Source organism: Cebus imitator, unplaced genomic scaffold, assembly GCF_001604975.1.
Source record: "Cebus imitator isolate Cc_AM_T3 unplaced genomic scaffold, Cebus_imitator-1.0 Scaffold375, whole genome shotgun sequence".
Taxonomy (NCBI): Eukaryota; Metazoa; Chordata; class Mammalia; order Primates; family Cebidae; genus Cebus; species Cebus imitator.
The window spans coordinates 1,192,053-1,207,842 of NW_016107690.1; the positions used below are offsets into that span (position 1 = coordinate 1,192,053).

General features: G+C 59.3%; 1 protein-coding gene across 3 annotated transcripts in view; it reads right to left on the bottom strand.

Moving 5' to 3' along the window:
* The window catches only part of GNA11 (G protein subunit alpha 11), a 28,305-nt gene extending 16,999 nt beyond the window's left edge, over window positions 1–11,306 (bottom strand). The window contains exon 1 of one of the 3 annotated variants that reach the window (XM_017507448.2): window positions 10,934–11,306. In XM_017507448.2, coding sequence (XP_017362937.1) covers window positions 10,934–11,069 — 136 coding nt within the window. In that variant the 5' untranslated portion in view covers window positions 11,070–11,306. Of the gene's footprint in view, window positions 1–8,859; window positions 8,897–10,933 lie in introns of those variants that run through there. The other 2 variants (XM_037731000.1, XM_037731001.1) reach the window with 2 other exon arrangements.
* Window positions 11,307–15,790: the final 4,484 nt, after the last annotated feature.

The following is a 15,790-nucleotide window of genomic DNA, read 5'->3' on the forward strand; positions in this document are numbered from 1 at the left end:
CCTCCCCACACCGAATCCACAGCACCACCGTCCATGAAACACAACCTCCCCACACCGAATCCACAGCACCACCGTCTATGAAACACAACCTCCCCACACCGAATCCACAGCACCACGTCTATGTACCAGGAAGCGCAACTCTCCCCCACAACCCGCACGGAATCTGCAGAACCTTGATCTTGCACGTGCGGGCCCCAGAGCTCCAGAGCTGTGACAAACCAACTCCGGTTGTTTGTAAGCCACTGTGCCAGCAGTCTTGTCACAGCAGTTGGACCTGACTAAGACAGTGACAAAATGTTAGGAAAAGAGGACACTGGGGGAAGCCAGGGATCGGCGCGAAAGGGCAGCTCGGAGGGTCCCGGGTGCATTCGCTGCCTGGCCTCTGCCTGTGTTGGGGGAGCACGCACTGCACAGGAGCCGAGTCCCGCCCAACTTCAATGGGCTCCTCCCTCCCCATAACGAGGCCACCCCCACCACCGGGTCCACTGTGAGACCCCAGGTTTCCTTTCCTTAGGTGTCCTTGCCTCACGCTGGGCCCGGAGCTGGTAAACTCAGCCTCCCAGGAGGCCGTCGAGGGCCCCAGCAGCTGCGTGCGACCATTGCTTCCGCACCAGAGTTGAATATAAACTACCCCTTTCATCAGGTCCTTCCCCTTCCCAAAAGCCCCGGAATTCCCGCTGCAGAAATCCAGAGGCTGGGCCGGGAGCGGTGGCTCACACCTGTAATCCCAGCACTTTGGGTGGTTGAGGCGGACGGATCACAAGGTCAAGAGATCTCCATCCTGGTCAACATGGTGAAACCCCGTCTCTACTAAAAATACAAAAATTAGCCAGGTATGGTGGCGCACGCCTGTAATCCCAGCTACTCGGGAGGCTGAGGCAGGAGAATCGCTTGAACCCGGGAGGGGGAGGTTGCAGTGAGCCGAGATTGTGCCATTGCACTCCCACCTGGGCAACGGGAGGGAAACTCAGTCTCAAAAAAAAAAGAAAGATAAGAAAGAAAGAAAAAAACAAGAAGGCCCGGTGTTCAGGAAGCGCCCGCACCGCCGCAGCAGAGCCCTCCTTGCTGAGGTGTGGCTGTACCCGTCCGTCCTCTGCCTGCCACGCCGGCTTCCCCAGCACAGGGGCTCAGGCTGCCCCGCCCACCTACGTCCTCGGGCCCTATGCAGAAGGCGCTGTGTACACATTTCCTGAGCAAACTCGATGAACCTGGCCCTGGTCCAGGGTGCTGGATCCCTCAGGTCCCCATCAGGACCCCCACACTCCAGAACCCCTCAGGATGGACCTGACTGCATGTCACCAGCAACAGCTCCTGGGAGAATGGGTCTCAAATTTCCCACACCTGGGAGAGCCTAGGTGTCCAGGAGGTCCCTACGCAACCACAAGCCAGTGCTTTGCCTTTGCAAGCTTGGTTCCCAGTGGGCTTGAACAGTGGACCCCAGACGCTGGGGAGCCTGCAGGACACACACCCTCAGGTACACGCAGGACGCCGCCACTAGGGGGGGCCAGAGTCCGCCCACTGCGGCCACTGAGCTGGCTTCCAAAGAAAACCACCCTCTGAGCTGGATCCTACGGCCAAGATGCACAGGGGCCAACCAGGAGGAACAAAGTCTGTGCCCCAGCTCCCGGCAAACATCCCCAAACCACGGGAGAGGAAAATGGAAGAAAAAGGCTCCAAGTCCAAGAGGTCGCAGCCTGGAGAGCAGGGACTGGAGGCTCATCTGATGCTAAAGATTCAAGTCCGGGCACGGTGGCTCACCCCTGTAATCCCAGCCCTTTGGGATTTGCCAAGGCAGGTGGATCACTTCAGGTCAGGAGTTCGAGACCAGCCTGGCCAACATGGTGAAATCCCATCTCTACCAAAAATAAAAATCATCCCGGCACAGTGGTGGGTGTCTATAATCCCAGCTACTCAGGAGGGTGAGGCACGAGAATCACTTGAACTCAGGAGGTGGAGGGTGTAGTGAGCAGAGATTGCACCACTGCACTCCAGCCTGGATGATAAGTGAGACCTTGTCTCCAAAAAAAAAAAAAAAAAGATTCAAAACTGGGCACGGTGGCTCACACCTGTAATCCCAGCACTTAGGGAGGCCGAGGCAGGCAGGTCACCTGAGGTCAGAAGTTCTAGACCAGCCTGGCCAAGATGGTGAAACCACATCTCTACTGAAAATACAAAAATGAGCCGGGTGTGGTGGCAAGAGCCTGTCGTCCCAGCTACTCAGGAGTCTGAGTCAGGAGAATCACTTGAACCCGGGAGGCGGAGGTGGCAGTGGGCTGAGATGGTGCCACTGCACTCCAGCCTAAACAACAGAGTAAGACTCCATCTCAAAATAAATAAATAAATAACAAAAATAAAAAACATATAAAGATTCATGTAAGTAACCTGTGGCCCCAGGGGCAGGAAGGGGCTGAGAGCTGGGCGCAGGTGCCTGGAGTCAGACATCCAGAGTTCCAGGCTGCTTCCCGTCCACGGCACCCATGCCGACCTCGTCAGTGCCCAAGACTGTGAGATGTGGGCCAAGAAGCCAGGAAGCCCCCACAGGGCTGCAGGGAGTCCTGGGCCAGCATACACACCGGGAGTGAGGCCAGAGCCACACAGCCCCACCCAAGGGATGACACAACCGCTCGTCAGCACCCGTGAGAAGGCAGGTTAGGCAGCCCACGGGTGTGCACCCGTATGCCTGTGATCTTAGCTCCTGGAAACAGCCCGGCCATCTAACCCTGACCACGAGCTGTGGCAGCGGGTATGGGATCAAAGCCAGGCCCCAACCTGACACAGGGGCCCGAGAGGGGCAAGCCTCCCGCCACGGAGGACGGATGCCCTTGACCCGGCTTCACAAGGGGCCTCATGCCTGCTCGCTTCAGTCTCAGAACCCCAGGAGGCAGATAGCACTTCAGTGCCTGATTGACTGGAGGGGACACTGAGGCACGGAGCGGTCAAGCTGCCTCCCTGAGGTCACACAGGCCCCACCGGCAGGGCCTGAACAGACTTGGGTCTTCTGGCTTCACAGCTTCCTCCTGGCAGCCCTGGACATGCTCCGTCTCTGCTCCACCTCAAACCCTCAGGCAAAGCTGAGAGGACAAGGCAGTGCCCAGAGAGGAAGCGCACCCAGCCGGCCCCTCTGCAAGGCTGGAGAAAGGGCCGCCCTGAAACTCACTACCCCAAGGGAGGCATGACGACCGGGGCAGCGATGGCAGGACAGCCTCTGTAGGAGAATATAATCCTAGAATTCCCAGGTGCCTCAAAGGTGCAGACGCTAACCGCCCCTCGCCAGCCAGGGGCCACGCCACCTTGTTCTATTCCAGTGGAGGCTTCCATGCACACAGGCTCCACGTGGGAGTGACCCTCCCCACTGGAAGTGGTTGGTGTCACTCACCCATGTTTTCTTTTCTCTTCTTTTCTTTTCTTTTCTTTTCGAGACGGAGTCTTGCTCTGTCGCCAGGCTGGAGGGCAGTGGCGCGATCTTGGCTCACTGCAACCTCCGCCTCCCGGTTCAAGCAATTCTCCTGCCTCCACCTTTTCTTTTTTTTTTGGAGACAGGGTCTCTCCCTCGGTCACCCAGGCTGGAGTGCAGTAGGCAATCTCGGCTCCCGGCAACCTCTGCCTCTTGGACTCAAGTGACCCTCCCACCTCGGCATCTCAGGTAGCTGGGACTACAGGCGCATACCACCACGCTCGGCTAATTTTTTGCATTTTTAGTAGACACGGGGGTCTCACCATGTTGCCAGGCTGGACTCGAACTCCTGGACTCAGGCGATCTGCCTGACTCGGCCTTCCAATGTGCTCGGATGACAGGCGTGAGCCACCGCGCCTGGCCACATGAGTTTTCTGAGCTCCCTATCCCCACATGCTGGGTCTTACCACAGCCCTTACGGAAGCCCCGGAGAGCCTGGGAGACTGGGCCCCAGCCTTGCCCAGCCCATCCAACCCAGCTGTGGGCACAGGCCTGGACATTGCCACCTGGGGAGCAGGGACAGACCTCGCCTGCCCAGCTCTGACCGTCATCAAGGAGTCTGGGATGAGATCGCTGAGGGGGGAGGAGGAGGCAACTGGAGGCCCAGACCTGCTCTCCAGACACCTGCCCAGGCCGCCAGCGGGGGGGCCTGAGCGGTCAACCCTCGTCCCATCCAGTGGGACGGAGGCCAGCTCACTGCAACCTCTGCAAACAGCAAACTGGCGCCACTGCAGGACCAGGTGCTTCCACCACCTCATCCATCCCACAGCACGGACCCGGCACCGCCACAGGCCCTGGGGACGAGGACAGGTAACAGAACAGCCACATCTCCAGAGGCTACGCAAGTCCCGTGCGGTGGCAGGCCCAGCACCCATCAGTGGACACGGCTAACAATGGCAACACAGTGCCCTCCAGCTTGACCACACCCTTCAGCCCCCACCCGCTCCATCCCTGCAGGGACCCTGAAACCTCAGTGTGACCACACGGGACTGAAGAAGAGAAAATGGAGGCTGGGCGCCAGCCAGTGCGGTGCGCAGAGCGCCAACTCTGCAGTCAGACGGAGACAGAAAGTGCGCCAGGACCTCCCTCCTGGAGCGTCCCAGGCTTGGAGTCCCCATGTGGACGCCATCCAGGGGGCACCACTGCCCAGGGTTACTCGGCAGCTTTTTGGTGAGAACATGCACAGAGCGGCCAGCAGGAAGGGCAGCCACAGAGGACAAGAGGGCTCCCTCCCTGCTGTCTGCTGCGCTGGCCTCATCTCATTTAATCCTTCAACAATCCTACAGGGGGAGGGACATCTTTCCCACGTGACCAATGGGGGAACTGAGGCCGGAAGAGGGAAATGGCTCGCCCATGGCTCCCTCCCCCAGAGTGCACCCCCATTGCCCCGGGCGGGCCAGCCCAGGGCAGCCTGGGCCACAGGCAGGACTCAGGAAGGAGCCTCTGAGGAGCCAGCTGTACGCTGTCCCCGGGGGCCCCTCTGCCTGGTGCGCAGGCCCACAGCAGGTGACCATAGAGCCTGTCCCCACAGAAACCCCTGGCGTGCACCAGGCCAGCCTGGAGAGTGTCAAGGCGTGCCGCGTCATTCCTCTCCACGTCCCTGCATGATCTGCCTTCAGTGAGCCAAAGACAGCATCTCTGAGGCCTGCACAGCTCAGTGCCATGGGGAAGGAGGCAGGGGACCAAGGACACACGGCTGACTGACAGCCACGAGAAGGGAAGAGGCTCCTAAGACAACCAGATCAGGAGTCCTGCCCCCAGGGGACACTGGGCCACGTCTGGGGACATCTGTGGTTGTCACAACTAGGGGGAGCTCCTGGCCTGGAGCAAATGGGATGCTGCTCAGCACTCTGCGGTACCCAGGACAGGCCCTCCCCAGAGAATGAGCCAGTGCAAAACATCCATGGAGCTGAGGTTGGGGAATCCTGATCAAGACATCTGTGGGCCGATCCCAGATCCCAGATCCCAGGGTAGGATCCCCCACGGAGCAGGTTCTCACAGAGCACCCACTGTGTGCCACACACACCAGGTGCTGTGGACACGACAAGATATAATCACGCCAGCAGCAGGGGCAGCAGCCAGCATTCAGTGGTTGCCCACGTGCGGCGGAATGGGGATCACCACTGAGTCCTCAACCCACCGCCCCCTGAGGAAACTGAGGCAAAGATCCAAAGTCCCACAGTTACAAGCAGCAGGGGTGGGTTCTGTACAAGAGTCTCCCCAGGCCGCGTACCTGACCTGGACACCACACTGCTCCCAGGCCCTGCGGATGGCCCAAGGCCCCGCCCACCCATGCTGTACTGAGTGCCTGGCAGCCGCAGGAGGACTGGCTGGACCAGACACTCTGATAGCAGAGACCAATGAGGCCTTCTGACCCACAGGGAGGGAGTCGGGGCGGAGGGCGGGAGACTGGACCACTGACATCCTGACGGGTGAAGTGGACAGGCCCAGGTGACAGTGAGAGTCTGGATCCAGAGCAGCCAATTCCAGACAGCCCAGAAGACCTGCCAGGTGCCCTATGGAGGACAGACACAGCGGGAGGCCCCGGGGAGGAAATACTCCACGCAGGGCCGGGGGCACGAGCTACTTGGATCTGCAGCCACCCCCAAGCCAGCAACCCAGCGCTGAGGATCCCGGTTCTGCCAAAGGACTTGAGTTCTGCCAAATAATGACCTTGCACGTAGACCTTCCTAGAGCCCTTGGCCGCCCTAGTCGCATCCACCGCTCTCAATCACCCAGGTGGCCAGGCCACACGAGGCTTCCCATCCTCCACTCACAAGCTGGGGCGCCAGAAGGGGCACTGGGTCCCCGCTTTGTCCACAGGGTAGGGCTGAGCAGGCCCGCGACCGCCCCTCTAAGGCCCAAGGGACTTTGCCGCACACCTCTTCGAGCTCCCGACGCCAGGGCGTCTTCCCCGTGCTGCCCAGGGTCCCCGTCCCAGAAGGAGCGGGCTCCGCCACAAGACTCAGAAAGTGAAACCTCTCGTGGTTAAATCGCGGACGGAGGCACTTCCTCCACTCTCACCGCAGCACGAGGCTCAGGGGGTGGGGGCTCCACGGAGCTCACGGCTGTGGACCGGAGCTCCCCAGACCGTGCCTGGAAAAGCAGACCCTTCCAGCAACAGTCATCATAACTGATTACATGTAAACGCAGGGGACGTGAGAGCGGGCCCCGGAGCGAGTCCCCACATCTCCCAGCCTGGGCTGGGGCTCGGGGAGTCAAAGCTGGACGAGGCCATCCAAGGGCGCTTCCTGCTCCCGGAGTCTTCTGGGACACGCACAGCCACCCTGCCAGGCGCCAGAGGCCACGCTCCACGCCTCCCAACACTGGGCCAACAGAGGCCCAGCCCTTCCCGTGGGGCCACCGCGCCCCATGCTGGATCCCGGGCCTTGTCGCTGCCCCGTGGGGGCCGGCGCAGGCAGGACAGGAAGCCTCCGGAACTAACCATCCGGCTTTATTTAGAAAGCCTGGAGCCACTCCGGCTCAGCCCCGCTAGCAGCCTCAGGCCTCCAGGAACAGGCTTCCCATGGAAGTCCTCACAGTTCCAGCCACAAACCTGCTGCAAGGAACTGCCCGGGGCCCCCTCCATAGTTCACCAGCGAGAAGGAAACGTAACAGCCAAGAACTGCCCTGTGAGAGGCAGAGGCCCGGCCGGCCTGGGGAACGGGGCCCCAGGATGACGGCCGCGCAGCACGGCCGCCGAAGCAGCACGTATGCTAAGCGCAGCGTACATGACCGTCACTCCCGTTCCCATCCACAGCTGTCCCCGCCATCCACGGAAGTGTTAATAAGATCAAACCTGAAACACCACAGGTATAAAACAATGTACGTATACACATCCATGCATATACTCAGAAGTGACTTCACGCACACACGGCTTTGACCGTACATCGAGAAATACTCAAGGCCAGCATGGCGGCTCACACCTGTAATCCCAGCACTTTGGGAGGACGAGGCAGGTGGCTCACAAGGTCAGGAGATCGAGATCATCCTGGCTAACACGGTGAAACCCTGTCTCTACCAAAAATACAGAAAAATTAGCCGGGCAAGGTGGCACATGCCTGTAGTCCCAGCTAGTCGGGAAGCTGAGGCAGGAGAATCTCTTGAACCAGGGAGGCTGAGGTTGTAGTGAGCTTAGATTGCACCACTGCACTTCAGCTTAGGTAACAGAGTGAGACTCTGTCTCAAAAAAAAAAAAAAAAAAAAAACTCTAAGCACTCATGAAAACTGCTAAGAAAATAATTTGCGCTGATTATCCATCAGCTTTGCAGCGAGCTTCTTACGTGGTATGCTACCCCTCGGCAAAGAGTCTCAAGCGGGGCGACGTGCACCCCAGGGACGATGAGCCCTGTCTGGAGACATGTATGCTTATGACCTCGGGGAGCTCCTGGCATGGAGTGGGTGGAGGCCTGGGACGCTGCTCAGAGCCCTGCAATGCCCAGGGCGGCCCCACCCCACTGCGCACAGGGCCCCGGGGAGACCTGCTGTGTGTAACGGAGGGGCCCATCTGAGGCGTGAACAGCACATGTGAACCGCCGTGGGAGAGGAGGCACGGCAGCTAGAGCCCCGTCCAGCTCTAGGGCTCGATACGGTCTGTCCACACACAGAAACAGGGCATGGAAAGTCCTCACAGGCTGACCCACCTAACAGGCCATGTGCAGCCCCAGGAAGGCAGCTGAGGAGAGCTCATGGACACAGTGTTCTTCCAGAACACGCTCCTCCTGGTTGCAAACCCAGGCATCGGGCAGGACCCTGGAACCCTGCGGCCCCGAGCCTGGAAGGAACCAGCACCACCCCCACACACAAGACACTCCCGGGGCCCAGATGCCACAAGACGGCAGGCCTCTGCCTCCCCAACATCCACTCCACAGCGCGGCACCGGAGCCACGGGGGAGAAGGAGGGCTGGAGCCCCACCGCTAAGGGGCAGGGGAGGAAACAATTCCAGGGAGAAGTAGGCCCGGCCGAGCTTGGCCTCCTGCACAGCGCCAGGACCTCCACCCAGAGGTCTCAACATTTCATGGGGCGCAGGCAACAGAACCACCTGCTGCAGCCCAACAGCCCTTCCTCCCGGGGCGCCGCGGCCTCCCCTCCAGCTGCTCCCTAAAAAACGGGGCAATCACAAGCTCGAGGCTGGCCCATTGGGAAAGTGGAATGAGTTCCCACAAGCAGGCAGGGAGCCTGGCAGAGGTCCTCTCCCCTGTACCCCGGACCCCAGCCCCCCGGACATCTGGTGGTCAAAGTCCTCGAAGCAAGGGACTCTCCAGCTGGGACACAAGGTGGCTTGGATAGGAAGTGTTCTGAGGGTCTGCACATCAGATTTCCAGAGGGCTTCCTGGCCCCAACACCTCGGGTGTGAAGCCTTCCCAACCCCCTGGCAGCCCCCGGGCCTCTGCTTGGCACTGACACCTGTCCTCCTTGGGTTGCATGTGAGCTCACGTCTTCCTCACTGTCCTATCTGCCCAGCCTGGCCTGGGCCTGACAGCAACCTCCCATCTTACAGGCTGATGGGGTCAACTTCCAGGCTCACACAGAGGGGTGGGACGGCAGAAATCCCCTGGGCACAGGTGGGCACCGGACAGAGGATGCGAGATGGGTCCCGTCATTCCCAGACTCGCTCCAGGTAGCCAAGGCTGCAGACATGGGGGCCCCTGACCTTCGTCCTTGAACCCCGTGTCAATCTCAAGTCCAAAGTGCAGGCACAGAAGCCTGGGTGCACGAGGGAAAGGCAGCAGGGGTTCCAGAGGTCACAGAGCTGCAGGGCAAGTCCATCTGGTAAGATCTTTATGACACCAGCAATTCCTAACTCCCCTCCTTCTACACAAAGTCCACGACCCACGGCAAAAGCCAGCCAGTGCCACTCTGTCCAAAGTGCCACCATGCAGGCCCCCTGCACACTTCCTCCAAGTGTTAGGGACACGGCTCTGCCTACCCGCATCCCCTGGAAAGATGGCCCATTTTAGAACCCTTAGGAAAATTAAAACGCAAGTTTGGGGGGAAAACAATCAGGAAGGCATTTCATCCGAGGCACCTCTCTAACGCGGGACATTGGAGGGTCACGGCAGGAGAGGCAGTCTGCTCCCTGCACAACAGGTGACCTGTCTCCCCAAGAGCCACCACCACCAGCACAGGCAGGGCTGACCCCAGAGGGCCCCCTCCTCCTCCATCACTGCTGCCTCTGCAGGCATTTCAGACCTTCCCCACCGCCCCTCCGGCCCAGGAGCTCACCTAGGAGCTCAGGAGGGTGGGGGTGGGGCAGGGCAAGGGCTTGTTTTGTAAACGACTGCAAGGGCCCTTATTTTGGGTGACAACACTTTACAGCTGGCCCGATTGGCTTCCTGCAGCAGGTGTGCCTTGGGGAGAAGGAGGCACACCGCAAACCCTCTCCGGGAAGGTGGGGAGGAGCCGGGATGCGGGGGGCTGCTCCCCACTAGGGCTCCGCGTGGCTCCCACCAAGACTGTAAGGAAGGGGGCGGGGGAGGCTGCCGAGGTGGCTGCTTCTGAGAAGGCGCAAAGGCTCCCTCAGGTGCCAACCGCCCCACCCTCGGCTGAGCAGAACCCTGAGGAGAGGAAAGACGGTCTTGTTCCCACAGGGCGGATTCCAGCCGAGAGGAGGATGGGATTTCCCGGAGCAGGAAGGCAGGAGGACAGCCCCTAAGGGAATGGGGGGATAGGGGGCGCGAGGAGTCTTCCAGTGGGTGGACGGGGCCTGCAGGGAGGGAACAGGGCTCTGCCTGGTGGGAAGGGTCAACGCGGGGCCCTGGGAGGTGAGGGGTGGATGAGACCCGTGGGTTACATCCCAAAGCTCTGGCCCTGAGATGCTGGGGGGGTGGGGGTAGCCAGGGGCGGGTACTCGGCGAAGTAAGGTCAGAGGGCTCCTGTGCAGGGAGGGGACTGGTCTCTTGAAAAGGGACAGAGGGCAAATCCTGAAGGGTCCTGCCCAATGTGGACGGCAGAAACTGGGAGCTGACCTGGGAGGGATGAGGGCCTGATCCGGACATGACAGACAGGGTGGACCCCGGAAGGTCCCTGCTGCCAACATGAACAGTTAAGGCAGGGGCGGACCACAAAGAAACCTGGGCCCTGGGGCTGACCCGGGAGGATCCCAGCTGCCGACCTAGACAGCAAAAGCAGGGCTGACCCCGGGGGGTCCCGCGACCCGGACGGCACAGGCAGGGCTGACCCCGGGGGGTCTCGCGACCCGGACTGCACAGGCAGGGCTGACCCCGGGGGGTCCCGCGACCCGGACGGCACAGGCAGGGCTGACCCCGGGGGGTCCCCGGCCCGACCCGAAAGGGCAGCGCTGACCCCGGAGGGTCCCGCGACCCGGACGGCACAGGCAGGGCTGACCCCGGGGGGTCCCGCGACCCGGACGGCACAGGCAGCGCTGACCCCGGAGGGTCCCCGGCCCGACCCGAACGGGCAGGGCAGGCGCATGCAGGGCAGGGCCCGCAGCCGGCAGGCCCGGCGGCCGCACTCACCGAGGAGCAGCAGCTTGAGCTCGCGCCGGGCGTCGCGCTTGTCCCGCCGCAGCTGCTTCTCGATCTCGGCGTTGATCCGCTTGGACTCCTTCACCTCATCGCTCAGGCAACACGCCATCATGGACTCCAGAGTCATCGTCCCGGCCCCGGCCGCCGCGGCCGCCTGCCCGCCGCCGCCCCCCGGCCCCCGGCCCGGCCCTGGCCGGAGCCGCCTCGGCCGCCGCCCGCCTCGGCCCTGCGGCCTCGGCCCCCCGGCCCTCCGCCCCGGGCCGGCCCGCCCCGCCTCGGCCGCTGCCTGCGAGCCGCCGGGTCCCCGCTCCGGCCGCGCCAGCCGCGGACTCCCGCGCGGCCGCACTTAGCCCGCGCCGCCGCCGCAGCCACCGCCAACCGCAGTCGCCGCAACCGAGCGACAGCGCGGGACAACCTAGCTGGCTGGGAACGCAGCCCGCGACTGGCAGGCAGTGGGGCCAATGGGAGGGGCCGGCGGCCAAGCGCGCCCACCGCTGGGGCGGGAATAACGGCCTGGGCGGGGCGTCAGCGGGCGCGAAAGGGGCGGGGCGAGGCGAGGGCGGGGGGCCCGGGTTTGGTTGCGCCGACGTGGGAAGGGGGACGCGCAGCCGGGAGCCGGGGCGGGGCCGCCCGGGATTGTGGGAATGTGGCGGACTCAGCCGGCCAGGCTCGGCTCCGTTCGGCCCCGTTCGGCCCCGTTCGGCCCCGCTCGGCTCGGCCCGCTCGGTCCAGGCCGGGAAGAAGAGAGGTGCAAGCTGCCACTGCGCTCTCTGGGTCTCTAGGTGCCTGGGCCGCCGTCGCTGCCCCCGGGAATTGCCCTCACATTGCCTGACAGGAACCTTCTCTCATCCGTTAAAAAGCGTTAAGTGGAGGCTGGGCGCGGTGGCTCACGCCTGTAATCCTAGCACTTTGGGAGGCCGAGGTGGGTGGATCGCCTGAGGTCAGGCGTTCAAGACCAGCCTGGCCATCATGGTGAAACCCCGTCTCTACTAAAAAATACAATAATTCGCTGGGCGTGGTGGTGCTCACCTGTAGTCCCAGCTACTCGGGAGGCTGAGGCAGAATTGCTTGAACCCAGGAGGCGGAGTCTGCAGTGAGCCGAGATGGCGCCACTGCACTCCAGCCTGGTGCCTGGCAACAGAGCGACGCTCTGTCTCAAAAAAAAAAAAGCGTTAGTGGGACACCTACTGTGTATCAGGCATTAATGGGACGCCTTCTATATACCGGGCACGGATTAGAGATTAATGGAGCGCCGCTTGTGCAGCAGACATGACCCAGGCATAAATGCAGCACCTGCTTTTACCGTACAGGGTACCAGCATTCATAGAGTGCCTACTGTATACGATGTATGAGCACCCGGGAGGGTCCCAGGTACCAGTGTGAACAGCACAGGCTGGGGGCTGACCCCAGAGGGATCCGGGGCACCAGCATTCATACAGTGCCTACTGTATGCCAGGTATGAACCGGGCATTAATGCAGTGCCTGCTATGTACTAGGCACGGAACAAGTATTAATGCAGCACCTGCTGTGTACCACACAGGGCACAAGGATTAACAGAGTCCCTATTGTAAACCAGGCACCGACCAGGTATCAATACAGCACCTGTTGTATGTCATACAGGGCACAAGTAATAGTTGAGTGCCTACTGTATATGAGGTATGAGCCAGGCATTAATGCAGCACCTGCTGTGTACCACATAGGGCACAATCATTAGCAGCAGAGTGCCTATTGTAAGACAGGTATCAATCAGGCATTCCAGCACAGGCACAAGCATTAATGGAATGCCTACTGTATATACCAGGCACTGTTGTAAGCCTGTTAAACTAACTCTACTCAGGGGATTTTTTTTTTTTTTTTTTTTTTGAGGTCGAGTCTTGTTCTGTCAAGCTGGAGTGCAGGGCCGTGATATCTCGGCTCACTGCACCCTCCACCTTCCAGGTTCAAGTGATTCTCCTGCCTCAGCCTCCTGAGTAGCTGGGATTACAGGCATGTGCCACCACACCCTGCTAATTTGTGTATTTTTACTAGAGACAGGGTTTCGCCATGTTGGCCAGGCTGGTCTTGAGCTCCTGACCTCAGGTGATCCACCGCTTCAGCCTCCCAAAGTGCTGGGATTACAGGCGTGAGCCACTGCACCCAACCTAATTTTTTATATTTATAATAGAGACGGGGTTTCCCCATTTTGGCCAGGCTGGTCTCTTACTCCTGGCCTTAAGTGGTCCTCCCGCCTTGACCTCCCAAAGTGCTGGGATTACAGACGTGAGCCGCCGCGCCTGGCCACGTCTTCATCCTTATTTTTTGCAGGTGAAATGGAAGTGGCCACCAGAATTTGTAAAAACAAGGGTGTTCTGACCACCTGGCTGACTACTGGAAACCCTTTTCTCTCTCTGGCCTCCTTGGCAAACCCCTGGGTATCCACCTCGTTTCAGTTCAAATGTCAGCTCCTCAGGGAGACTTCTCCTGACTCCTCAGACCAAGCCAGGTACTTCCTCCTCTTGAGCCACAACTTGAAATTGAAATTGTGCGTTCTTGCCAGACACGGTGGCTCACCCCTGTAATCCCGGGACTTTGGGGAGACCCAGGCAGGTGCATCACTTGAGCCAGGAGTTCAAGACCAGCCTGAATAACATGGTGAAACCCCATCTCTACTAAAAATACAAAAAGTTAGCTGGGCATGGTAATACATGCCTGTAATCCCAGCTGCTAAGGAGGCTGAGGTGAGAGGATCACTTCAGCCCAGGATGTGGAGGCTGCAGTGAGCCAAGATCCAGCTACTGCACTCCAGCCTAAGAAATGAGATGAGACCCTGTATCAAAAAAAAAAAAAAAAAAAAAAAAGAGGGCTGAGCACAATGGCTCGTGCCTCTAATCCCAGCACTTTGGGAAGCCGAGGCGGGTGGATCTCCTGAGGTCAGGAGTTTGAGACCAGCCTGGCCAACATGGTGAAACCCCATCCTACTAAAAATACAAAAATGGGCCAGGTGTGGTGGCAGGTGCCTGTAGTCCCAGCTGCTCAGGAGGCTGAGGCAGGAGAATTGCTTGAACCCGGGAGCGGAGGTTGCAATGAGCCAGGTTTGTGCCACTGCGCTCCAGCCTGGGCAACAGTGCAAGACTCTGTCTCAAAAAAAAAAAAAAGGAAAAGAAAAATACCGGGCGCGGTGGCTCAGCATGTAATCCCAGCACTTTGGAAGGCCAGGGCAGGCAGATCACTTGAGATCAGCAGTTTGAGGCCAGCCTGGCCAACATATCAAAACCCCATCTCTATTAAAAATACAAAAAAAATAGTGAATGCCTGTAATCCCAGCTTTTCGGGAGGCTGAGGCAGGAGAATCACTCAAACGCAGGAGGTGGAGGTTGCAGTGAGCAGAGATCATGCTACTCCATTCTGGGTGACAAGACTGAAACTCCATCTCCAAAAAAGAAAAAGTTATATATTCTTCTGGGTGTCTCTCTGTAGACTCGGTTTCCCCAATTGATCTTCAGCTCCATAAGGTCAGAGCCTGCCTGGTTCACCCAGGTCAAAGATTGGCAAACCACGACCCTATGTCAGATCTGGCTGGCCACCTGTTTTTCATATGGTCCCTAAACTCAGAATGGCTTTTACATTTTTAAACGATTTTTTTTCAAGATGGAGTCCTGCTCTGTCACCCAGGCTGGAGTGCAGTGGTGCAATCTCGGCTCACTGCAACCTCCGCCTCCTGGGTTCAAGCAATTCTCCTGCCTCAGCCTCCTGAGTAGCTGGGATTACAGGCGTGTGCCACCACAGCTGGCTAATTTTTAATTTTCATTAGAGATGGGGTTTCACCATGTTGGCCAGGCTGGTCTCAAACTCCTGACCTCATGATCCGCCCACCTCGGCCTCCCAAAGTGCTGGGATTACAGGCGTGAGCCACCATGCCTGGCTAATTTTTTATTTTTAGTAGAGACGAGGTTTCAGCATCTTGGCCAGGCTGGTCTCAAACTCCTGACCTCATGATCCGCCCACCTCGGCCTCCCAAAGTGCTGGGATTACAGGTGTGAGCCACCACGCCCAGCCTAAACGGTTTTAAAAAATCAAAAGAAAGTAATATTTCAGGACACATAAATATTATATGGAACCCAAATTTCAATGTCCAGATTTTGTTGGAAGCCAGCCACATCCATTGATTTCCAAACTGAGACCTCATAGGGAAGCATTATGAGGACTCCTACACGGCCCCTTACAGAAGGAGACCCAGAATGAGGCCCTAACACACACTAGGTGCTCATCCATGTGTTTGGAATGATGAGAAAGAAAGAAAAGAGTGTGGTCCGGGCGCGGGGGCTCACGCCTGTAATCCCAGCACTTTGGGAGGCCGAGGCGGGCGGATCACCCGAGGTCAGAAATTCAAGACCGGCCAGGCCAATATGGCAAAACCCCGTCTCTACTAAAAATACGAAAGGTAACCAGGCGTGGTGGTGTGCACCTGTAGTTCCAGCTACTCGGGAGGCTGAGGCAGGAAAAATGCTTGAACATGGGAGGTGGAGGTTGCAGTGAGCCAAGATCGCGCCACTGGACTCCAGTTTGGGCAACAAAGTGAGGCTCTGTCTCAAATAATAAAATAAAATAAAATGAAATTAGCCGGACGTGGTAGCGTGTGCCTGTAGTCCCAGCTATTCAGGAGGCCAAGGCAGGAGGATCACTTGAGCCCAGGAGGTCAAGGCAGCAGGGAGCCATGATTGCATCACCACACTCCAGCCTGGGTGAGAGAACAAGACCCTGTCACAAAAACTGAAATTAAGGCAGGTGCGCTGCCAGGCGCGGTGGCTCGCGCCTGTAATCCCAGCACTTTGGGAGGCCGAGGCGGGTGGATCACGAGGTCAAGAGATC